Source organism: Leuciscus leuciscus, assembly GCF_965113295.1.
Source record: "Leuciscus leuciscus genome assembly, chromosome: 18".
NCBI lineage: Eukaryota > Metazoa > Chordata > Actinopteri > Cypriniformes > Leuciscidae > Leuciscus > Leuciscus leuciscus.
Window position 1 is genome coordinate 19,300,640 of NC_138742.1, and position 26,282 is coordinate 19,326,921.

Genomic DNA, 26,282 nt, shown 5'->3' on the forward strand with positions numbered 1-26,282 from the left:
AAGTAAGTATAAACTTCCCTCATTCGTGTAATTCATACACGCATAGTTTCATGACGGAGGTTCTCTTTAATAGACGACAATAGGCCGTTTAAATCCAGAAATGATGTAAGAAGGTGTATAAATGGATGAAAATGATCTGTTTCAGACTGTTTGGGTGGACACAGTTTATTTAGTTACTTTTATTATGTAGCCTAACCATTAGGTGACTGCCACACAAAATGTCCTTCTGGACTGACTCACTCTTCCAACCCACGTTAATGCACACAGACATGAACATGTAGATAATGTATTTGAGGGAAAAATGTCACTTGATATTTTTGTGAATTCTAAACTCTGCTCCATCTCCAGTTGACTTTGTACGTTGGCTATGTGCGGTGTCCATGGACGAGCTGGCCTCTGCGCACCAGCCGCGCATGTTCAGTTTGCAGAAGATAGTGGAGATCTCCTATTACAACATGAACCGCATCCGTTTGCAGTGGTCACGCATTTGGCAGGTCATCGGAGATCACTTCAACAAGGTTTGTGGCCTTTATCTAAAGGTGCGGACACATTCACTATTGTTCTGTGAATGTTCGTGGGCAAAATCCAGTCATTTCAATAGGAATCCATGCAATCATGATTTCCATGTAAAGGCGAACGATTTCACCTCACAGATTTCACAACGATTTCAATGTGGTGTCACGGATTCACCACATTGAGCAACAGAAAGCAGCTTGGTTTGAAATTGACTTCTGTATAAGCTGTGCTTCATACATTGCAACATTGTAACACTATAGACAATGGACATTTTTTGCTAGCAAAATGTCGCCAAAATGTCGCTAATGTGACCGTACCTTAAAGCTGATAGTGAATTTTTTTTCTTTATTTGACAAATCTGTAAAACAATATTTCTGGTTTGACAGGTGGGTTGTAACCCTAATGAGGATGTGGCCATCTTTGCTGTGGACTCCCTGAGACAACTTTCAATGAAGTTTTTAGAGAAAGGAGAACTGGCCAATTTCCGCTTCCAAAAGGACTTTTTAAGGCCATTTGAACACATCATGAAGAAGAACAGGTGAGGAGGAGGGAGTTAGAAATGTGAGTGATTGAGGAGATGAAGAAAGAATGAGGAAACACTTGAGGTTAATTGTGTCAGAGTTAAAATACTTGTTACACTGCTTGGATTGCACGATTTCGGGGGAAAACGTCAAATTTTCTGATAAAACCTTTGATTTGTGATTTAAAATGCAATAATTCCATATTTGCTGTGGTGGTTTGTAACACTGCACAATTTGGCCAAACTTTTGTGTTTATATATAAATATGTCTGTTAAAATGCTAATAATAATTACTACTATTACTAATTATAAATATAAGTCACTAAACAAAAAAATTGAAATATTAATATTGTAATATTTCACTGTATAAATAAAAAACTGAGTATTTATGAAAAATCATGATAATTACAACAAAAAAATTACTATTCTAATATTTGTGGTTGTCTTAATTTCTTCATTTTCAAACGTTAAGCCTTCAAACTTGTAGGAAAATGCAGGGAACCCTTACACAGTGTGTATATTTATTTGAATAAATTGCAGTCTTTGCGATTTGACGAGCGCACTAAGCCATATCATGATTTCGGTTTTATTTCGATTAATCATGCAGCCCAAACTCTGGCTGCCATCACATGTGGTGCCATCAAAATAGACTCGACCTGTATGACACAGCAACTTTAGCTCAATTAATGGCATGAGTTCGGGGCAGGACAAACTATTTGTCTGACCATTATAAAGATGGATAAAGTGTTCAGGAAACCTATTTGAAGTCATTATTTTAGTATATTTTTCTATTTTAAACCATGCATTTTGCTTTCTTCTATACTAACTCCCACATCCTTTCTAAAGGTCGCCCACCATCCGGGACATGGTGATACGTTGTGTGGCCCAGATGGTGAACTCCCAGGCTGCTAATATTCGCTCTGGCTGGAAGAACATCTTCTCTGTGTTCCATCAAGCAGCGTCAGATCATGATGAGAACATTGTGGACCTCGCATTTCAGACCACAGGGCACATTGTTAGTAAGTACCGGCAATTGCACATTATTTTAAAACTTGCATCTTGAATATAAAAAATGTAAAACTCATTCTCATGTCTATCCTTTCTATTTCCTCACAGTGAACACGTTTCAGCAGCATTTTGCGGCAGCCATTGACTCTTTCCAGGATGCAGTAAAGTGTTTGTCGGAGTTTGTGTGTAATGCTGCATTTCCTGACACCAGTATGGAAGCCATTCGGCTCATCCGCCACTGTGCTAAATATGTGTCTGACAGGCCGCAGGTGAGTGCTGTCACCTCAGTCTTTGTTACCCATGACATCTGAGCTTCAAAGATTACATTTTAGTCACTCTTCCCCTTTCTAGGCTCTGAGGGAGTACACTAGTGACGATATGAACGTTGCCCCTGGTGACCGCGTTTGGGTGAGAGGCTGGTTCCCCATCCTGTTTGAGCTTTCCTGCATCATCAACCGCTGCAAACTAGACGTCAGGACCAGGTGGGTCCCCATCATCAACCTTGCTACTCTCTTCATATCTTTTAAAGTCCCTGTAAACCAGAAGTTGCAACCGACTTTTCTCCAGTGTAGTGACGTATTTCCAAGTGAAAAGGAATATTGAATAGAGGGCGGGGTTTTAGTTTAGTGCACCTCCTCTCCATCCCTCACTCAAAGGAAACTGACGGTTGGAGTGGAGTGGTTAAGGATACTCAACACAAGCCGTCAAACTGACGTCATCAGAGAAGGAACTCCATTCCAGAGCGGAAGCAAATGTTCAGATTTTGATTCAAGATTACAAAAAAAAAAAATCTGTGTATTAACTTGCACAGCTTATTTGTTCACCGCAAGACTAGTAATGTACAAACACAAAGTAAATTGGGTACATTTTGATTCCATGACGACTTTAAATAACACATTTAAAGGTTATTCAAGAGGGTGTGTTTTTGTGTTTCAGGGGTCTGACTGTCATGTTTGAGATCATGAAGAGTTACGGACACACATTTGAGAAGCACTGGTGGCATGACCTCTTTCGGATCATCTTTCGAATATTCGACAACATGAAGCTCCCTGAGCAGCAAACTGAAGTGAGTGTCAATCACAACTTTAATACTCCCAACATTACATTTTTGTTCATTATATTTAATTTACTTGAGCTTATCCAATAACAAGCTACTTTTTCCCCATAGCAGTATAACAGCACAAGATGTTACATCACTGTTTTTGTCACATTATTTTGTGCTTGCAACCGAGTGAGCTGAAGTAATAAAAACTTTCTTCACTAGCAGTAGCATGTCTATTGTCTACTAGAGTAGTAGCATTGAAAAGTCTGATTCATTTAGTTGGTTCGGTGGGTTCTTTTTTTAATGAACTGATTAAAAAACGGTCTCATTTTTGTTCCTAGAAGTCCCTGCACTAAAATTTAGCTATTTAGTTATATACATTACATTTTTTTTAAGTTTTGCTATTGACATATTATGCTTTTCCCTAGTTGATTTACTGATATTTCTAACTGATTTATAAATCATATTTTTACTGATACATGTAATCTAATTTAAAAGATATTTCCCCCTTGTAAAGCTTGAATGTAGCTAGCTGATTGTAACTTTTTTGTTAGTTGTATCCACCATATTTTTAACATAAGAGCAGACACAGTCATTTGTAACTTAAATGTTGAGGCTTCTGGTCTCGGTTGCTTCCAGTTATTTTAACGGTACTAAAACATCTTGATGTTGCTATCTGGTATAATACGATAATACATTATTGTAATGTCTTATCGTAATCATACTGGTTTGTTGCGCAAATAGTTTTGCTGCACTTTGTTAGTCTTCTAGTTGTAGCAGCTAATGAATTCACAAGAAAAACACATTCACACATTCATAATTTTCTATTTTTTTCTTTCATAGAAAACTGAGTGGATGACGACAACATGTAACCATGCCCTCTACGCTATCTGTGATGTTTTCACACAATTTTACGAGCCTCTCAGCGAGGTGCTGCTGGCAGATATTTTTGCACAGCTGCAGTGGTGTGTGAAACAAGGTGGGGATTTTGCTAATCTGTTGCGCTAATCATGAGGAGGGAGTTTGTAAATTTTAAAACCTGTCCTGCTACTTGCTGTACTTTATTCCAGATGGACAATTCAAATGTGACGCCTACACATGTCACATTTGGGGAAACATATTGACCCAGTGGGTGGTAGTGTTTTAAATCATCAGGGTGTGGTGACACAGGGAAAGTGTTACACTTAAAACTTCGCCTCTGTTTTTAGATAATGAGCAGCTGGCACGGTCAGGCACAAATTGTCTGGAGAACCTGGTGATCCTGAACGGGGAGAAGTTCAGTCCGGAGGTGTGGGACGTCACCTGCGCTTGCATGCTGGATATCTTCCAGACCACCAGCCCTCATGCGTATGACACTCTTGCACACCACCATCTGTTTCAGTGACACTTAACGGCCTTCCATCTGGATGCGTTTTCATTAGAGTTGTCAATCGATAAAAAAATCTAATTATCAAATAAATTATAAGGTATGCTAATTAATACCATGTCTAAATAAAAAATTGTTTAGCATCATTTAAAAGGTTTTTTTCACCACTTTTTTTTGGTCTGTAAGACATGCCAACATGTATAAAATTCTTGACAGGTGTTGATATGACCACTGATAGGGGTGGGCAATATGATCAAAATCTTATGATTACGAGATGAGTAATTTTATTTCACGATAACGATATAGACGATACAATAATATAGTTATTTTTGCCTTAAATAAGGTTTTTTATGATATAATTTTTTTTTTTTAACCACTGACATTTCATAATTAGCCTAAGTTAGTAAAAACTCTCAAGCTTACTGGAGACAAGTAAACAGTCAGTGATGAAATAAGAACAAAAAAACGACTTACAAACTACAATAGAAAAAGAAGTAGACTCGAGCACTAGAAATAAGAAATACTACATAAATTGTATAAAGTAATTATATGTACAAAAACACTGTGTAGTCTTCACTGTATACATTAAATACAAAATGTATTCTTATTAAAGTTACGAAAGTGATTTAGCAGGAACAGTGAGTGATTTTTCTCTTGTCTTTTGTTGTTTGATTAACATTAAAGACAGCAGGAATATTAGGCTGCTGTAACTTTAAGACAGAATGCACAGATCCAATATATGGATACAGATGCACTTTCTTTCTCAACTGTTTACAGACTCTTAAAACATAAATGACTATGCGCGTATACCGAAATTAATTATCTTTCACTGCTTATTGTACTTCAATGGTTCAAAATCACTTGTTTTTAAACAGCAATGCTTAAAAACGCATGCAGATGATAAGCTTTCATGACTGCGCAGCACAGTGACTTCCAGTGACAGTCTAAAATCTGTACCGGTATATCGCCCACTCCTAATCACTGATATTGAAATCGGAGCTTGTTTAAACCGATTCAAGCTCCAGTAGTTCTGCTTATGAAATGCTCTCTCAGTTTGGTTTTGACTTTGCTCTTAACAGCTTGCTGACATGGCGACCAGCTGGACAGGAGGAGGAGGTGGGAGAGGGGAAACACATGGTGAGATCACAAACACATAAATAAATAAATATTGCGAATACACACGCAAATAAACCATAATCAAGCACCAGTAAGCCCTTATTCTGTTATACATCTTTGTGTCCTACCCTTCTGTTAACATTGACACACCCATCAGACTTTGCTTGCTATTTATACTAGACGTTTGCATATTAGGCTCTGGTTTTCATATGCGTCTGTGTGTGTGTTTGTCTCTGTGTTTTTTTTAGGATGTTGAGGTAGATTCTCAGTCGCAGAGCAGCTTTGAGAGGACTCTATCAGAGAGAGGCCATAGTCAGATGTCCACCGCCAGTGATGAAACCTGGAAAGGAAGGTCCCACACCAGTATGTACAGCTGCAATGCCTCTCTCTGACTTTTATGGTGATTCTCATGAAAATGTTTGAGTCACTCATTACCATTATTTTCATTCAGCAAGGATGCATTAAATGTGACAGAAAATACAAAAGATTTCTATTTCAAATAAATGATGTTCTTTTGAACTTTCTATTCATCAAATAATCCTGTAAAAAAAAAAATCAGTTTCCAAACAAGTTAAGCAGCACAACGGTTTTCAACATGGATGATAATAAGAAATGTTTCTTGAGCCCCAAATCATCATATTAGAATGATTTCTAAAGGATCATGTGACACTGAAGACTGTTTTGCCATCACAGGAATAATTTTTTTTTTTATGTATACAAAAAAACCCCAATTATTTTAAACTGTAATAATATTTGACAACATTACTATTTCTACTGTATTTCTGATCAAATAATTGCAGTCTTGGTGAGCATAAGAGACTTCTTTAAAAAACATTTAAAAAACCTACCGACCCAAAACTTTTGAACTCCAAAATCAAAAAGTATATTTAAAAATGATATTTGCCTAAAGAAAATGAAGCCTTAATTTTTCCATTGGCGTAATGCTAAAAAATCTAATTAATTTTAACCTTTTTCTTTTTAAGGAATTTGTTTTTTTGTCTTAAAACAGAAAACCCCTTTGGAGTTTTCATGAGATTCGCCCTTGTACTGAGAAACCACCATATGACTACATCAGTTTTTCTTAGTTTTCCGCAGAACATTGTAACGTGACCTCATGCCCCACGCAGCTTGCCTACTTTGTCTGAAGTAGAAAGACGTCTGATAAGCTGCCCACGAAACCTAATCATCTAGAGTTTCCACCTACAGCCACATTCTCTTTGAACTATATGACCTCTTCCTCTTTTAAAGTCATCATGAAACTGACGTCACAACTTTTGTTCCTTATGTGGTATTTATCTAAGTAAAACTGCTTCCAAATCCAAAAAGTTTACATTTAGTCCCAGTATACAATTTTTTTCTATCAAGATTTGATTGGAACACTTAGTTGCAAACTAAATGAAGGCATATCTGAATGTGGATTAAAACTCAATGGAGATTTATGGGACGACCTTGTTGCCCAGCTCTTGAGCCATTTTACACTTCACGTTTCTGTCCAGAGTTCTCTGTCCTTCTGTGACTTATAACATGTTACTCTCTTACATGTTCTGTCCTAGGGGTCTCGGACCACAAGCTGTTTGCAGGGCTGCTAATAAAGTGCGTCGTACAGCTGGAGTTGATTCAGACCATAGATAATATTGTATTCTACCCAGCTACCAGCAAGAGGGAGGATGCTGAGAACATGGCTGCTGCTCAGGTTTGTTCACTTAACCCAAGTACGTTCAAATATCTGCTTTATAAAGTGTAACTGCTAATTGACATGATTACATTGAAATATAACCTATAAACAGCACAGACAAATGCAGCAATGTGCCCTGTGTGAACAGTTCCTTATGGTGATGACAAAATACACAGCGGTATTGGAACAGATACACAGTGATTTGGAGAAATCAGCCAAGGAACGGCTTTGTAGCGTGCTAACCGTAAGTGTCATTTGTTCCGTCTCTTTGTGTTTCCTAATAGCGAGATGCACTTGAGCAAGCAGAGGAGGGAGAGACGGAGCCCGACCAGGGTATGTACAGACACCTGTCGTCACAGCACCTCTTCAAACTGCTTGACTGCCTCCTTGAGTCTCACAGGTTTGCCAAGGACTTCAACTCCAACAATGAGCAGAGGACTGCGCTCTGGAGAGCAGGTCTGGGATCTTTTATTTCATCGTCTGGGTTGTGGTAATGCTGTCATTTATAGGAGACAGTCTTTTTTTATTATGCATTTCTTTTATTAATCTTGCGTGTAGGCTTTAAGGGGAAGTCAAAACCGAATCTTCTAAAGCAGGAGACCAGCAGTCTGGCCTGCAGTCTGAGAATCCTCTTTCGCATGTACTCCGACACGCAGCTGCAAGACTCCTGGCTAGATATCCAGACACGCCTTTTGCAGTGAGTGCAGCCGTCTGTCTGGTTCTATATAGTGCATCTGTGCTATGTGTTCAGATGCACCTATTATTTGAAGAATTTGCACTTCAGTTGATTGACTATTATTCTGTGATTATTTAAATTACACTAACATTATTAACAATTAGAAAGCATTAAATATTGATGCTACACTCATCACTATAATGCATACAAAATAGATGTATGACTGTAAAAAAAGAAAAAAAAGTGGTAGGAACTGTTTTATGTAAAACACTGAGGGATGAGTCACATAATCAAGTTTTACATCATAGATTTACATGTGCTATATGGGACAGTTTTTGGACAGTAACAATGTGCATGTGTGTGTTTTATTTAGAGTTTGTAGTGAAGCGCTGGCTTACTTCATCAGTCTTACCTCAGAGAGTCACCGGGAAGCCTGGACAAGTCTCCTTCTGCTGCTCCTCACCCGGACACTCAGACTGCCTGATGACAAAGTAATAACATGCATAAACAAACACACCCTCTCACTGAACCAGAACATTGGACACAGGGATCAAAATGAACTTTTTGCCTCAAGTGCCAACAAATATTTTTTACCAGCAATGAAATGGTTTTCCCCTATTTTTATTCAAATAATGATACTTAAAATATAGTTTTATTTAAATAAATGATTCCGCTATTTTTTGAACAAACAAAAGAAGACGGAAGCATTACACATCTTCATCTAAACTTGTTTCCGGGAATTTTCTGTAAAAAGCAAAAAAAAAACACTATTATCACCATGTTTTCTTGCCCATCATCCACCATGTTTGTTTACTCTAAAGCAGGGGTCTCCAACTAGGGCTAAGTGTCATTAAAAAAAATGTCAATACCGATACCTTGACTTCAATACCTGTTCCTGAACGGTACTTTTTTCGATACCAATTTCATGAAATCCGTTTTAACAAGATTACATTACATAATACATAAAAAAACTTTTTTCAGACTCAATGACTATATGCCTCGGCCTTGATACGCATAAAGCTTGCCGCAAATTGGCAAAAGTAATGATTATGAATGTGTCTGGAAAAAATAGCGAGGAGACATTTGAATTGTTTATTAATAAACTAGTGTTTTTTGAGTCAGTGTTGGCTACAAAGATGTTGACGTTGCTGACTCGTCATCTCCACAGTATAGGGAACACGCCTATAGAAAGAAATGCACCTTTCATTTGGATTACATAATCAGAGAGTATTTGTTTGTTTTTATTCTAATTGGTTCATTTAAAAGTAGACACTTCAAGCTTTCTATGTGCCTAGGCAAGTAGCCTATTCGCTAAATTTCGGTTCATTTGTGACGCGCTCCAGTTCTTCTTGCAGTCAAAGACGGAGCAACTTTCTGCTCTTAAGCTTATTCTGTGCAGTCAAGTGCTTCATCAGATTTGTCGTGTTGCAGCAATTATCTTGTCTCAAATATTGCATTGTGCACTGTTGGAATTGAGCCTGGTAAAATGTAGCCACACTTTTCTTTTCCACATCTTTTCCATCTATGGGGTTGGGACGCTTACACACTACAGCCATGTCTCTGGGTGTAACCGGTGTAAACTAGTGTTTTTCCTCGATGCCTCGCCACAGCCAATCATGCTGGATGCTTATTGGCTCACTGACGTTGACGATATTAACCCCTTAGGTATCGAATTTTGGTACCGAACAAGAAGACATTTTTTGATACTCGATGATATCGAGGCAATTCGGTCGGTGCCTAAAAAGTATCGAACTCTATAACCAGCCCTGCTCCTGGAGAGCTACAGTCCTGCAGATTTCAGCTCCAACCCCAATCAAACACACCTGAACCAGCTAAACAAGGTGTTTAGGGTTACTTGATAATTACAGGCAGGTGTGTTGGAGCAGGGATGGAACTGAAGGGTTTGAGATCACTGCTCTAAAGTTATGTTTGACCGCAATAGATCAACCTAAGCAAACAAAACAGTCTTGTAGCCAATCAGCAAGCGGGACTGTAGAAAGAGAGAAAGCTGAGATATTACCAAAGAGGAAAAGGTCAGAGGTAGGGCTGGGCGATTAAAACGATAATGATAATATAATTTTCCTCGATAAAATAAAATGTCGATATGTTTATGCACAGAAAGCAGAACGTAACTGCGCTACTTATCCGCTCGGCTCAAATGGCAGCGCAGCGCAAGTTTACTAGAGCAGATGCGTTTACTCGCTGATTGGTCTTGATCACGCGACCACTAAACAGTGCAGTGAGATCCAGTGGGATGCGCTTGAATTCAGCCTTATGCATCGTTTTTCATACAAATACCATAGGAAATGTAATATTATTATTATTATTAAGATCGCAGCCTGCACTGCTAACTGTGCTGAAGATACGTGCCATAAAAATCAGGCAACACAAACCTGTTTCATGATTTGAAACAATATCATCCATTAGAACATGCAGAAACTGAGAAATAAATTTTTCTATTAAGATATTTATTTTGTAAAGGAAAATGTTTTGAATGTTCTACCTCAGATTGGTTTGTTTATCATGTTCTGACAGTAAAGAGTTCCAACATGAGGGTGAGTAAATGACAATTTTTATTTTTAGGTGAACTATCCCTTTAAATCTCTTATCTCAGTTCAACTGGAGGTCCTAATTAGAAGGTTAAAAATAGTACACTTTTTATCTTTCATGTTCAGTAGACTTCCGGTTGGGTTCAGCCTTGATCTTGATCTTGGTTTTATAATGTTAAATATTGACAGACTGTAAAAATAGTACCATTATTAACCATACAGGTGGGCTGATAATTAACCCAATAGGTGTTATTTCCTGTAGGAAAAGACAATGTGTTGGATATTTCTCTTATCCTTCAGGAGTCTGAGTTAAGGCTTTTATTACAGGAAGCTCACTGCTGAAATGTCAGCTTGTCAGTGTGATGACCTTTAAATGTAAAAGAGACCTGTGCCATTAAGCAGCCAGACCACTGGCAGCCCTGGGGATCTTCCCTGTTCATAACTAAAATATACTTTTCCATTCATCACTGTTGATAACATCAGGCATTCCCAGTGACATTCCACTCCATACTGACACTCCAAAAAGGTCTTTAAGGAAACCCCTAAACAAAAAGACTTTAGTTAAAATTACATTTTAAAATAAAATGGCTCAAAGCATCTTTCCATGAACGTCTAACACTGTCATTTCTCCCTCAGTTCAAGCCTCACGCCTCCTGCTACTACCACCATCTGTGCGAGATGATGCAGTTCGACCTCATTCCGGAGCTCCGTGCTGCTTTGCGGCGATTTTTCCTCCGCATCGGTTCCGTCTTCCACATCGCCGCTCCTGAATTGGGCCGAGCACAGCCTTCGTCTTCATAAAGTAGATCCGAACTGGGAACACAGCTCTGAGATGAACTGGGGGGAAAGCGGGGCTGTAGAGTGAATGTGTTGTCAGAGCGTATAAGGCTCTCCTGTGATTTGAAGGACTGTACAGGAACACAGAACTGACTGTCCAATACTTTCCTCTACCAGTCCTGACTCATCAGCCGTCGGTCGCTCCCCTATGAGTGAACAGCAGGGTGCCGCTTCTGCTGTGTCATCTGTCTGTGTTAGTGTCATGAGTCATATTTGTTTATTTTTATTTTGACTTTTTCTGGATGACTGCGACAATAATTTATTACCAGTACTGCTGTATATCTGGTTTCCGATCGTCTGTTGACTTCATTTTGTTGGCTTTTGTCCTCTCTGTTAAATTTTTGTCTTTTAAAGGCTGAACAAATCTAGACATCTCAAAAACATAAAAAACTGAGATCTACCCCGGTTATTAAGAGCTTGTAAATGACACCCAGTGTGCAATGGGCTTGTGCCAGTAAGCAGTGATATTTGTTTACCGATTGGTCCAAAAATGGCCATTGTCGTTGTCCTTTATTGATTCATCAGACAATTAAACAATAATTTCTGAATCAAATTAATTCAAGCAAACCCACAGAGGTTTTTGCATTTAAAATGCTTTTAGTTTGGGGTAAAAGACTTGAATTTTCCCATATTCAAAAAGAACCCAAATTGTCCTAAGAATGTAATTAATGGCTGCTTTCAAAGCATTTGGTGTTTATTTCACATGTGTCGATACTTACGCTTGTTAATCCAGACCAGGCAGACACTACCATTCCTTACATGCCATACACCATGCTCGTTTAGTTTCCAGTTTATTTTTTGAGAGGTTTAATTATTATTATTTTTCATATTTATCATTTAAATCTTAAGACATCTAAAGAATATTATTTTAGTGCACTAAAGTTGATCAATTGATCTTTTTTTTTTTTTATCTTGAATTTTTGTGAGTGCTGTTCGCTCTTGATTCAGAGTCAGACTGAATCGGCAAGTTTACGCGATGGACGGCAGTCACTGATGTCATTATCAAAAAATGAGTGAAGTGGGAGAAATACAGGAATACAAATGTACTGTATAATCCAGGTATATCTTCATTGAACCCAAGCAGCATATGGCTTAGTAGTGTATTGCCAGTGTAGATTCAAATCCCAATTCATTTTCATTAAGGATGTATTTCATTCTTGAAGTGCATTTAAATATTTTCTGAAAAGCATTCCTTCCCTTGCAACTATGGATGTCTACTTCGCCTCCCTTGAGACTGGGAAATATAAATACATAGTATATGAATAAATACAGTGTAAAGTTTTCATGTAAAATATACAGAATAATGTTCAACTCTATACATATTGTGATGTAATCTTTAAAGCATTTGGTGAAGTAATCAATAAAGTTTGAATTCTGAACCATTAAATATTCTATATTTTGATTCTTCTATATTAAGGTTTTCACTGAGGGGTCTGTGAAGATTTAAAACAGATGTTTTTTGTTTTTTTTACAGATTTATATCTTTACAGCTCTATATCTCGGCAAAAAACAACATTTCCAATAAAGGAAGGATAAGTGTGATCTTAGTAAAGAGATTATTTGTACTCATTTGAATACGCCACATGATGTCGCTGTAACAGTTAGAGGCATAACGAGCGTTTTGGGGTAACAAAGGTTACCATAGTAATTCTGCCACTCTTTGTTTAGTGAGCGCGAGCCTTATAACATTTACATTCACAACGCAGTTAAGTATGTAAGTTATATCAAAATACCTGTAGTTAGATTAAGAAAATTATTAGGGTGGACTTTATATCAGTAATTTATGTGTAAAAGTTCGTTAAGATTTAGTCTTCAGTATTTAGTAGCAGTTACGCTGAATGGCGCGTCTCAACATTTTGAAACATGTCGAAAAGAGTGTTGCTTTTTGAATGATTTTAAGCTTTAATTAACGGACTTTGGAGTGAGTGAGTAAAATAGTTAGTCCATAAACTTAAGTCCACACCACATCAGATGTAACGTTAACTTAGCTGCTGTAAAAAAAAAAAAATGAATAGGCCCTTGGTTTAAAGAGCAGAGCTGTGAAGGGGCGGAACTGAACTGAGCGCTGCTGCTGACAGCGGCTCTCTCTACACCGACTGCACTCTGATCGAGGAGAAACACGCCGACATCGATCATGCGGGAAATCACGAATTTGCCTTTACAAATATCCGAGTAAGTACCAAAGGTCTGTGATGCGTTTTGAAATTGGAGCTTTATCTTTATAGCAGCTTCCCAAATGATTCCGTGTTTCCCTGTACAGCCTGTCCATATTCCATGACGCTAGCTACACGGCTAACTAGCCGAAGGGAGGAAAGATTGACGTAGTTGGCTTTTATTTTACAGGAAATGCATTCTTGGCAAGAAAGAACCCTACATCAAATAGTGCTTGATGTTAATTTGCTCTCTTGCTAGTGTTTTTTGTGATATTAATGCGTGCAGAAATGCGTGCAGTATTGCATTCATTCGTAAATAAAACATGAAGGGGTGTTTAATTTTATTTACATGCGTAAAGTCATTTATGCAAATTGTATGACCGATAAAATGTACAAATTATTAAATAATCTACATCCAGCGTTTCCCCTCAGCATAGACATAGACGAGGTTTGGAAAGCTCTCGCGCTCTGCCTTTGATTGGCGGCAATGTTTGGCTAATCATTCTGGATTTTGTCCTTTAATGTGCGTGTTCTCGTGCTGGAGTGATTCTGTGCGATCACTTCTCTGAAACTGATACGTGTTGCGGTTGCTTGCCCAACAGAACTGACTGGTTGTTTCCGATCGGCCTATGTAATGGGCCCTTGTAGAATGGAGGTTTATTATTACGTAATGGCTGGTAGGCAGCGCGAGCGTCATGAATAGGTGATCATATCCTATCACAGAGAGGGGAGGTCTGTTTTTAAAGAGAAATATCCAGCACTTGCTAATTTTTTCCTCACATACAGTATTACTTTTGATCTACCGCCGTTTGATATTGTCGCTTAATCCATAGCTAACATTAACACAGACTCTCAAGTGTTGTTTGCTTGGTTGGCTTAATCTACGAGAACAGTAAGCAGATTGTGTTATGGATGGTAAGCTGAATGCTCTTTTACTCTTGTGTTGTCAGTATCGTAAACATTGTCAATAAGCACGATAACGTAAGATAAAGTAGAAAATGCTAACGTTAGACTTTGTTTCTGTTAATTTCTAACTAGTTGGTCGATACAAACTTTGGTTCAGTAAATGCAGATCTGTACTATATTATCCACTACTGTATTAGATTAGACTATTCTGTTTTTTAAGTGTTGTGTCTCGAGATTACTCGCATAAAACACTGAATAGCTTTGTGTTCGTCAAGGAGATATTTATACACGCTTGCTGTTGCGGGTGTGCTGTATGTAGGAATGTGTTTTTGACATTGTGTTTGTAAACACTGCGTGTAGCCTTATTATTAGAAATAGAATCTTATTGAATTCACTTCTGGAAGTGTGCGCTGATCAGTGCAGAGACAATAAGTGCTACAACATCACTGAATATACATAATATTACACATACATGTAATATAAACGTGAAACAAAGGTTGTGGTTCTTAGATAATGACAGTGTGCGTCACATGCGGACTGAGAATGAGTAATTTCTTGTTAAGTACCAAAATATGCGAATTAATATAATGTGTGTGTGTGTATATATATATACCCCCTCCTCTTGCTGTTTAAATATTTTATTAAATATAAATATATATATATATATATATATATTATTAGTCATTTTCCCGCGACAGAGAGAGCTTTTGAAACGGCCATGTGTTGTGCTCGGAGCCTCGTTGTTGTCAGCACGTGTTTGGCTGATCCAGTGTTTCCTGATAACTCTCGCGCTCTTCCCAACCAGGGATCAGATAATGCAGCGCGTGAACACCCCGCGCTCGTGATGTAGTCAAAAATACGAAATCAGCAGAAATAGTCACTTAATCTGTTTATTTAATAATACAGTAAAAAAAAAAAAAAAAAAAAAAACTCTTTGATCAGAAATGATAATTGTAAAAGATTGCTGTGTAGATTTTATCTATAATAATACATTTATGAGTCCATTCTATCAAATACATAGGTTAGACATGAGTTTAAAAGGAGATCCTAATGAAAAATGCCATGAATCACTTGGGTATCTTTTGTCTGTGACTCCTGGCTGGTTCTTCTTGCACCACAATTACGATCCATTATAGATTTGTTCAAATGAGGGAATCATAATTCTAGCCACGCTGGCTGTTCGTGCCCCCTGCTGTTTAAAATTCACTCATGTCAAGGTCAGTGTACATTTAGCCTTGTCTTGGACAAGGAGAGAGGGGAAATTGTCCATGTTTTTCATAGGAGGCAGGTGATGAGGTGCTACCATCTGTTTCTTTGATCAAGCTTCTCCATTTAGTAAGAGGGTTTTAGAGGGCGAAAAAAAAGCTGTTTATCTTCAATGCCCCTTAACCTCTTCCAAAGTTTCACCCTTACCCCCTCCTCTTGCTGTTTGTGAAAATGATTGCGTATTTACGGATCAATTCATTGCACTGTTGTCTTACAACAGGGTATGAGCCATTGCACCATCCCTGAGCGTCGGCAGAAGCCTGAGAAGGACGCGAGGGTGTGCACTTTGTTCTAAGAACAAGCAAGTGGATATCCAGACATCGGAGAGCGACAAGCAACGACGTGAATTATGTCTTACTATAACCGAGAACTGGTGGTATTTTTTATTAAATATAAACTCTCACAGAGGAACTACCCCTGCAACCACATTGGACTTACAGAAGACACAAATCGGACTGATGGGGCCGAAGAGAATGGTGAGGGGGCGGCAGGAACGACGACCCTTGTTAACGGCTCCATGAACAGAACCCCACCACGATCCCCCGCTTCATCCCCACAGCATCAGACAAACGGGACTGGGGGTCTGGACGCGGTGAAGGAGGCGCTCCGTGATTCTGCCAACGAGTTTGAGCTGCGTTATTCCCGAGCGTTCAACGACCTCTCCTCACAGCTCCACATCACACCCGCCACAGCATACCAGAGCTTCGAGAGCGTGATGGATGAGGTGTTCCGCGACGGCGTCAACTGGGGCCGCATCGTGGGACTGTTTGCCTTCGGAGGGGCTCTGTGCGTCGAGTGTGTGGAGAAGGAGATGAGCCCACTAGTGGGACGCATTGCAGAATGGATGACCGTCTACCTGGACAACCACATTCAGCCCTGGATCCAGAGCCAAGGAGGATGGGTGAGTGGAAAATGACTTTCATTTCTCTCCTGCCTTGTTAGCTTTCTTCAGTTTAATCACAAACAGCCTTTGTTAAGCTGTTTAGGTTTATGATTGGTCTCAAATGATTTATGCCTCAACTTATCCTGTTTGATCAGAAGATAGCCTATCTGTTAATTGGATTTAAACCTCCCTTAGCCAACCTCAATGTATTTTTAACGGACTTAACTTTACACCCAAAAATGAAGATTCTGTCCAAACGCAAGACTTTGGGTAATCTTAGCAACACAACACAAATTAAAATATTTTTAATGAAACCAAGATTTCTGTCCCTCTGCTTAAAGTCCAGGTAACTAAAACTTAGAAGCTCCAAAAAGGTCATAAATGCATCATAAAATGAATCTATATGAATAAAGCAGCATAAATAAAGTCTTGCGACGAGGTATGATTAATATTTGGGTATCACTTCAAGACTTCTGTAGCCATTTGTGATTCAAATACTTTGTGAAGCTTTTAAAAGACTGTAATAGTCCAGGAAATGTGGATGTTATTGATGAAAGAGTGCGTTTTGCATTGCCAAATCAGCTGCTTCCCTTGGGTCCAGACAGGGGCTGTTTTTAGCGCCTGCCTTCTCTCGGGCCTGGGTGGGGATGCTCTAACTCTGCGGAGGGGAAAGGAATGGGAGATAAGATAGCAGAGCCACAACCACTGGTCAGCTGATTATTGATCTCCGTAGTCTTATTTCCCAAAATAAGAGTCAAGAAGTCAAGAGTCAAGAGCGTGTGGGAGATGAGACATATGCTTGAGAATGGAGGGGGATGCACTGATAGGTCATTGTTTTTGTTTTGTTTTCCTTTCATATTTTTTGTCTTTTTTTTGTTTTCACTTTTTCTCTCCATGTTTTTTCCCCGTCGGTCAGCTGTCCAGTAGATGAAAGGCAGGAATGAGTAAAGTCATGTGAAAACCCTTTGTGCTGTTCTCTTCTTTATGTATGCTGGATGAGTGGCAGGTAATGGAGAGGTCCTGGCCAAGTCAGCCTTTTCTCTTTGTGATCAGGGCTGTGATGTGATTGGCTGGCTGGCTGGCTGGCTGGGTGGGGGGGGTGGGGGGGTGAGATGTGGAAGTGGATTGTAAAGGTCATTTTTTAACACAGCTGGTTTATTGGATGGTGCAGAGAACAGACTCTGATTGGCAGTTTGGTTTTGTCAATGTTGTTTATTCTACTTTAGACGCTTATTTTGATTTGCCAATGTGTCATTTTACAAAATCTTGTTTTGTCTGAGACGTGCAAATTTTTTTTTTTTTTCTTGACATTCATCTTTGCTATCTTGTGATGTCTTGATTGCACAAAAAAATCTGGAACTGTGTAGAAAGCATAAGTCAACACGTCATTATCTAAATTTGGATCTTAAATCTCTCATCATGTGATCACAGGAATGAGAACATTATGAAACACAACAAACAGTCCTTAAAGATTGAGCAATTAAAAAGAGTTTTAAACATGTTTTTTGAGCTCTGCCATTGGTCGGATAAACAGTCTTCAGTCTTTTTTTATCTTTTTTATTTGTTCGTTTTTTTAACTTCTAAAGTAACTTTGACAACTTCTGACGAATAAAATTCAGTTAATATTTCATTCAGTTTTGTGGACTAACAGGTCATCTAATTTTTGTCTACAAAAATAACATTTTAGTTGCCAGTGCATAAATAAACCAAATATTCAGACATTTTATTTATTAATCTCAAAATTTTACAACAACATTTAAAAACTTTGTTGTTGTTAACCTAGATTGTTCTTCTTTAAAAACATTAATGCATTGTTACTATCTTGCATATTTTTGTCAGCACTCAGCAGTATGTATTAATTAAAATAGTTTATTGTCATGATGCACATTTTTGTCTTACCTGCGTTCTCAAAATAAATGACTTTTTTTGTTATGTTAATGAGATAAATACTGCCCGGCTATAAACTTAAAGAAGATCTTTGCATCTATGCCATTTTAGACGCCACCCTGTGGAATGTTTTGGACGAGGGAAGTGTCGGGCGATTTATTATGCTGAGTTCGAGAGTTGATTTTGAATGACACTACACTGTAAAAATAAAAGGTGACTGGAGGAACCTTTTGGGGTTCTTCACTTTGCCACACCGGCGGAACCGTCTGTAGATCCTCTAGGCACCCTTTAAAAAGGGGCGGTTCTCTGAGGAACCACACAGGTTTCCTGAGGAACTCTTATATAAGGCACTGTGTGGAACCACTGTGGGTGCCTCCAGGAACCAAATTTCAATTTCAATTTTATTTTATTTGTATTAAATGAATTTCATGTTGTTACTATGGTTACCACCATTAACTTCTATTATAATAAACAAACTGAACCAAATACAAAATAAGAATTGTTTATTACATATTTTAGATCCATTTTAATACATACACTTCCATGCACTTGGGAAAAAAAGCTAGTAATAGATTAATATCAATGAATACACACACACAAAAAAATTGTATGATACATAAGTAACATGAATAATCAACCATGTGTATACAATAAGCTACACAAGAAAAGACATCTCAACAAAATGCATGGAAAAAACATGTTCCAAGTAATAAATCAATGTAAAAAATTACATTTTGACTAATTAAAAATGTCCATCTTCACTTAATTTTAAAACATGTGTTTCAGTCCGCTTGTTAAGTCTGACGTCACTGTTTCCAAGTCCAAAAGCTCTATCAGATGCCAAAAACAAACAACAAACAGTGCTAATATACACTCATTGTGCTGTAATATTCCTGAAAATTATGATCCTAACCTTTATCTCTATACCGAAATCTCAGATGGTTAGTTATTCAGCTATTTTGAATCATAAAATGTTGAAGTCTGGGATGCCGTGAGACTGGAGACTGTAATGTACACTATGGCTTTTGAAAATCTTAAATGTGTGACTTGAATCAACAGTTCCCATAAATGGTTGTTGAGTATTCTCAATATCTAGAAACAAGATAGAGGAAGTAGAAGTAGAGGCTTCGACCCGGAAACAGTATTCCTTATGTCACAACAAGCATGCAGAAAACATTTTCCATTTTAACAGAGTTAAGGTGCAGTAAAATTATCTGTTGTTCTGTGAATGTTCACTGGTGAATTCAGTCATTTCAATAAGAATCCACACGATCAGCAATTTTGTGTGGTGCTTCATACATTATATCGCTACACTGCTGACAATGGTCAATGGACCTTCACGAAATTCACAAATGTGATGCACTTTTACTCGCTGCAACATAAAATGCAATAAATTATAAAATCTTCACAAGGGACACGTGAGGTAGGCTACTTAACGAGTTAGAAAAGTGAAAAGGTGCATCAGCTTCATTTTCTGTTTGTTTTTCCTCTTTTCTGGTGGATGGTCCAGGCACTTCATTTCAGGTCTACAGGAGGATTTTTATTCTTGACCAAACTTGTATTTCAGCTTACCGAGATCCCTGCAAAGAACACAATTTTCTGTTAGTAAGGTTATTAAAGTGATAGTTATTTAAATAATTTACTCAGCCTTGTGACGTTCCAAACCTGTTTGACTTTCTGTCTGTGGAACCCGAAAGCAGATCTCAGGCATAATGCAACCCGTCACCATTCAATATCACTGCATGAAACACAAGCAGAAAAAAATTGTGTAATTCATTCAAACCATTCTTATGTACACATGTCTAGTTCAATTCAATGCAACAATTTATGTAAAAATGGTTAAGCTCCAAAAATGTCCCAGAAAAGATCCTCAAAATAATCAATGAGTTCACAACTCATGTGTTATGGGTTGTGTTTTAAGTCCTATGAAGCCATATAATAGCTTTTTCCTTTTTTTGTCGAAAAAGACTAAACTTGAAGTTATAATTCAGGGTTCAAAGGTCTTACATTCAAATGTATATGATTAAGGTATAGCCTATAAAAATGCATAGCATTATTAGCTCCAAACCTGTGATATTATTTTTCTGAGTAACATGAATGAGATTTGAGAGCATGAGGGAAGATTTTCAGAGAATAACTGATTAAAAAAGTCAAACAATACAATTTCACACAGAGAAAGTTCATAGTAATAAAGCACTTGCATGTGGTGCAGGTAACTTTCAATGTTGCCTCTGAAATGTTCAGATTATTTTAGAAATGTAATGGTTGTTCTGGGGAAACAAAAGAACAAAGCTGATTATTCACAACATAATATTTATTGTCCGGTAAATGGCTTTAAAATGGTATTTGAGAGAATGAGGGCACCTGTAGTAAGTAAAGTTAACTTAGGCTAAACAAAAACAGACCAAACTATATTAACCTGCCTTTGTTATTCATAACAAACGCCAATGACAGCAGGAATCAGTTAAATTAGTTAGGCTAGGCTATATCAGCAATTTGAAGTCACAGTTTTACAGAATATGTTGAATTGAATGACTAAATCAATCTAAGACAATAATTTCCATTTGTTCATTAACTTCAACGTAGTTAGCATCGCGGCTAAAACCTTCATACCAGATACTGTGCAATAAACAAGTGGTAAACACTGTAAAAAAGTAGTAATGTATAATAAATGTAGTTTATATATATGTGTGTTTGAATATATAGTGAGTAGACTCTGTATTTATATTTATTTGGTGAGTTTACAAACCTTGTAACGGAGAGCCGAACAAACGTCGGAAGCTTTGATGAGAGGAGCCGTTACCCGATGACGTGGATAAGCTGAGCTTTGATTGCGCGCGAGCAGCGCGACCATCACTGAAGCGACGACAGCAGAGGAATAGCAGCAGTTTCGTGACAGAATAAAACTTTTCTCCTCCTGGTTCTTCTTCTTCAAATAATAATTTATGAAGAAGTAGGTAAAAATTATTATTTTATTACTATTATTTATTCAATAATAATTCATGAATTCTTATTATTAATATTATTATAACTTAGTGTTGTTGTTTAAGGTTTAAATTAATCAATAAAATAGGCCGATGCTAAATAAATGTAAGCTGCAGGTGAAAAAGACGTAGGCTACTGTTAAATGTATTAAAAATGCATTAAAGTATATTTGTATTGTAGGCCTACTAAAAACACACTCAAGTACATTTTTAATAGTACGTCTTTTCCACCTGGGTATGTATACTGAATCAAACTTAAGTAGCCTATAATAATAATAATAGGATAATAATAATCTCATTCTGGCCTCACTGAACCATTGGGTTCCTCCAGATGCTGGCTTTAACATAAGAGATCTTCCAAGAACCACTTAAATGTTAAAAGATCTTCCAATAACCCTTTTATCGCATTTAAGTTCCTCTATTTTCCCCCAAAGCACTTCGAGGTCTCATAGTAATGAAAAGGTGACTCCAGAACCTCTGAACTAAATACAAAGTGCTTAAAGGATCCCATAAGTTCCAGCAAGAACCTCAAAGATTGCCAATGCTCCTCCAGTAACCCTACTATATGAGAAAGAGCTTTGAGGCACTTAAATTACATTTTGAAGTTCCTTGAGTATCCGACAGGATATTTGAGGCTCCTTTAGTTTTTACAGTGTACAGTGGGCTAATGAATGAAGTTTTGAGGTTTCACATCCTGAGGTTTTGCACCCAGCTGCAGTTTTGGTTCATCTTGAGCAGAAATTGTAAAAGCGTTCTCTTTATGTCACTTCCTCAATGGGGAAGGAAAATGAGGTCTGCGTGTCATACAAAAGGCAGACGTGCACGTGTTACATGAATGTAGGCCGCCTTTCTGCAGACTCCCACTCAACCCTCTTCATCTCGGTTGCATTCGGCATCAATTTCAGTTCGGTTGTCTTGCGGATGCTCGGTCTCAATCAGGCCAGTGTAGTTCATCTGTGTGCTGTGTCGGTGGGGGGCACGCATAAGCACACATGCACGCTCGATTTCACGGTCGAACAGAATAGTCTCTCACTCTCTAGTGAGCATTTACCACACATCGAAGCGTTGCGGTGGCGGTGGGTTCTCATGCTATTTATTCATCTCAGTTTCTGCTTTGAAGTGAGATTTAAAAGCAGCTCTCACGAAAACCAAAGGGTACCATCGGTGACGTCCCCTCGGTGCGGGAAGAAGCTGGGAATGCCCATTTCAAGTTTAGTTCTCACTCAAACATTTCTCGCATATTCAAGATTTTTTGTGTGCGTGTGTTTCTCCCCTCCCACGTGCAGGCACATTTTCAACCACCTTTTGATCTCATTTTGAGTTTCGCAGTGTCTGGCAGCTGTATGATGCAGGTGTATTGCAGTAACTACACGTCAGGCTGTGTTATTACTGGGTCTCTCTCCTGCTTTGGGGAGATCTGCTCTTATACTGTAATAACGCCCAGAGGTGTGGCCACACCAGGTCTATTTCCTTCTGTATGTTCGCCATGATGATTTGGTGAGTGGTGGTAAAGATCGTTGGACAGAAAATTGTGATTGGGAATAAACTGAGTAAAGTTGACATATACAGAAAGGACATGGAGGCATATAGATGAGAATTCTAAAGAGTTCAGTTACTATTCCAGTTCCTTATACTACTAACTAGATGTGTATCTAAATACATGTTGTGTATAACCAGTTGGTAACTACACTGAAGTCTCACAGTTAGTTAAAAGCCGTATGTGTTTAATTTACTAAAAAGAACAGACTCGGAGCAGTAGCGTTATTAACTAAAACAATAAAAAAAAATCCTTTTCATTAATTGAAATTAAGAAAATATTAAATGGAAAAACTTAGACTTAAATTAAATAAATAAAAAAAATCACAAATGTTGCCTTGGCAACTGACTGAAATTAAATAAGTTGAAGATCTAAAATTACTAAAACTGAAGTAAAAATGAATTAAAGCTAAATAAAAACAAAGTAATAAATGACAAAAGCACAAACAAAATAATTAAAAACTTAAAATAAAAGCTAATTCAAAATATTTAATAAAACACTGCATTAGAGTCAACTCCATAAATCAAGGAATTGGATTAGTTGCACTGTATGCTATTGATTCACTCAAATTAGCCTGTTCATAAGTCATTTGTTCTGTAATCGCTCTAAATTTGTCACACTGTCTGTTTCGTGTCATACATTCAGAAGCGTTGTTGTGGTACCTCTGAATAAATAGTGTAGGAAGAGTATTTTAGTACAGAGTTCTGTCTGCATCTGGAGAAGAATGCATTGGCAAGTCATTCGGTTCTGATATAAAAAAAAAAAAAAAAGTCCTATTCTACAGAGGGACGTGGAAAGAGGATTGACTGACGTAAATGAGTCTAGTCTAGTTGCCACTAGTGGAGTCCTGTGCCTGAGGGGGTGGGGATATTACCAATTAGGCTTGAATTATACGTGAATGTGCTCAGGGTAACTGCCTTTGTTCAGATAGGCTAGCCTAGTACAGGATAAATTATTTGTAGTTGATGAGAGTTGAGGGCAAAATAACGATACAGCGGGGGAGGGGGATCCATACCTTTTCAATCTTATTACACCTGCTTTGTTCATTATTGCTGTTTTAGTGTGTGTGTGTTTGTAGTAGTCCCTCAGAAACCCTCATTTGCGTCCAGCAAAGGTTCCTTCACTATCAATCTGCACCTAACTATAACAGTGACTTCCAAACACAACGAATCATTAATCACAAACTTCACACACACATATACACACTTAGCAGTAAAGCGCTCATGCATGCTGATAAACAATGGCCCGCCTTTATCACGTTTTAAACACTGTCACCATAACAGAAGTCTTTGTGTGATGTAGGGCTATTACCGGGGGTTTCATCAAACGTATACGCGTGCAAATACAAACATGCTCACACCGTACACACACACCCTCGTCCCATTGTCTATCATGTTTGCACAAGGAACACCCACGGGACCACCCCTTACTCCCCATCCTCCATCACTTTTACTTTTTCTCCCGCTTCCAGCTCGTGTCCTTCCTTTCTTTCGATTCTCTGTTTCTTTCTTTCTTTCTTTCTTTCTTTCGGTCGCTCTACCCCGCCTTTCCCTCGGTCTCACGTGGTCGGACGTGTTGCAGATCAGACATGCAACAACATGCCAGCGTCACCGCCGATAGTGTCCCCGTTCACCCCTTTATTCGGTCTCGTTCGTTCTACGTCCATCCGTCCATCCATCATCCCGCCACCTTACTGGTCATCTCTATTGATTTGGCAGGCGCAAAGACCATGCGTGTTTGTGGCACGCCTCCCGCAATCATTCGTCAAGCTTCGATACATCAGCACCACCCACTCTGCGCCTGTGTCTGTCGCATGACAGACTATACATCTGCTTTTGTCCTCCCTGGTCAATTGTGTCTGAGTTTGTGATCAAACACATCACATTTATTATGCAATATGTGCATTATTGTTCCATTTCATGCATGTTTATACGCATGTGCCTCTCATTTGTGCAATTATTTGAAGGTATAGCACACGCTGAGCATGTGATTACCTTAAACAATGGATCTGCGGGTGAACACACACACACACATGCACGCCTGCAGAGGCCAGGTGAGGAGCTTGGCTGTAAACACACAGTGATAACAGCAGTGGAGACTGTGATCCAGATTTGATGATGTCCTCTATAGACACTAAGAGACATCATTTATACCCCAGTCAGTTAGTGCTTTAAGATAATGTTTGTGGTAATTGCTGCTTTTGTCAGTGGCACCTCATGTTGCTATCTTCAAGGTTGTAGTTCACCCCTGACCTTTTGGTTCAGATTTATGCATCATCAGCATTTTAAATGTTTTCTTTTTATATTTCACAGGGCAATTCCATTTTTGCAGTACATGCACTTGTCTTTATGTGTGTGCTTGGTTTATGTGTGGCTGACTGAGTGAAAATGGCAGTAAACAGATGGTGGGATTCAGTCTGTTCCAGCAGCCTTGTCACCAGCAAAAGAGAAAAAGAGGGAGGAGAGAGAATGAGAAAAGGACTTATGCTATGGTAGTGCACTCCTCGTATGTCACAGGGGGGCGGGGGGGGGGTTCTGGCCTCACCTTCAAGGAAGGTTGGGCTGTTCCATTCTGCCAGGGTCACGGGGGGAGATGGAGCATCCCATACAGAATGTTTGGAGAGGGAGAGGGAAGGACTGTTTTGGTCCATGTAGCTAATAGTAGAGGCAAAATTATGTAGAATTTTTTGAGATTTTAAAGAGGTTGTTCACCCAAAAGTGAAAATTCTGTGAATTAATTGTTTCCAAACATTTGACTTATGTGAAACATAAAAGATGTATGAACTCCAATCGTTTGTATGGAAAAAAGCAGCATCAACATTTTTCAAAAATGTTCTTCTTTTGCTCCATGGAGTAAAGAAAGATAGTTTGAAACAATAAGAGGACAGGATTTTCATTTTTGAGTGAACTGTCTGTTTAAATGCATGAAAATGCATAAGTGCACGTGCACAACTAAAGCACATTTGAGTCAATTATCGGTCTTGTCACTAGTTTTTCTCTCACCTAAGTGTTTGTGAATACACCTAGTGTATTTTTAGCAAAGTTTCCCCCACATTCTTGTTCTTTTATGTTTTTGTGACGCTGCCAGTGTTTGTTTACATGTGTGATGTTCAATTCCAGTGGAATTAGCTTCTTAACTGCAGCTCCTCTTAGCTAATTAAAAATCTTAACAACACACACACTTCTCGGTGTGTTGGTCAATCGCGTGGAAGAGCGACCTGCACCTTTTAAGCCCGGTTCTCCTAATGCACTTTAGCCAAGATTAGCCAGCATCATCGAACCGCACTGCAATTAGCCTCTAATAACACAAATAATGGCCAACCTTTTAGTGGCTCTGTCGCCATTCCACTGAGCAGTGGACC

General features: G+C 38.4%; 2 protein-coding genes across 3 annotated transcripts in view; both read left to right on the forward strand.

The window, feature by feature from the left end:
• The window catches only part of arfgef2 (ADP-ribosylation factor guanine nucleotide-exchange factor 2 (brefeldin A-inhibited)), a 34,687-nt gene extending 21,995 nt beyond the window's left edge, over positions 1-12,692 (forward strand). Inside the window, exons 25-39 of the mRNA XM_082146331.1 lie at positions 349-518; positions 903-1,054; positions 1,883-2,055; positions 2,153-2,313; positions 2,396-2,526; positions 2,981-3,110; positions 3,930-4,065; positions 4,295-4,433; positions 5,532-5,589; positions 5,817-5,931; positions 7,122-7,261; positions 7,528-7,699; positions 7,802-7,940; positions 8,293-8,410; positions 11,105-12,692. Coding sequence (XP_082002457.1) covers positions 349-518; positions 903-1,054; positions 1,883-2,055; positions 2,153-2,313; positions 2,396-2,526; positions 2,981-3,110; positions 3,930-4,065; positions 4,295-4,433; positions 5,532-5,589; positions 5,817-5,931; positions 7,122-7,261; positions 7,528-7,699; positions 7,802-7,940; positions 8,293-8,410; positions 11,105-11,269 — 2,099 coding nt within the window. The 3' untranslated portion in view covers positions 11,270-12,692. The remainder of the gene's footprint in view (positions 1-348; positions 519-902; positions 1,055-1,882; positions 2,056-2,152; positions 2,314-2,395; positions 2,527-2,980; positions 3,111-3,929; positions 4,066-4,294; positions 4,434-5,531; positions 5,590-5,816; positions 5,932-7,121; positions 7,262-7,527; positions 7,700-7,801; positions 7,941-8,292; positions 8,411-11,104) is intronic.
• Positions 12,693-13,325: 633 nt separating this feature from the next.
• The window catches only part of bcl2l1 (BCL2 like 1), a 28,612-nt gene continuing 15,655 nt past the window's right edge, over positions 13,326-26,282 (forward strand). The window contains exons 1-2 of one of the 2 annotated variants that reach the window (XM_082146348.1): positions 13,326-13,477; positions 15,851-16,531. In XM_082146348.1, the coding sequence (XP_082002474.1) occupies positions 15,980-16,531 (552 nt within the window). In that variant the 5' untranslated portion in view covers positions 13,326-13,477; positions 15,851-15,979. Of the gene's footprint in view, positions 13,478-13,498; positions 14,374-15,850; positions 16,532-26,282 lie in introns of those variants that run through there. The other variant, XM_082146349.1, reaches the window with a different exon arrangement.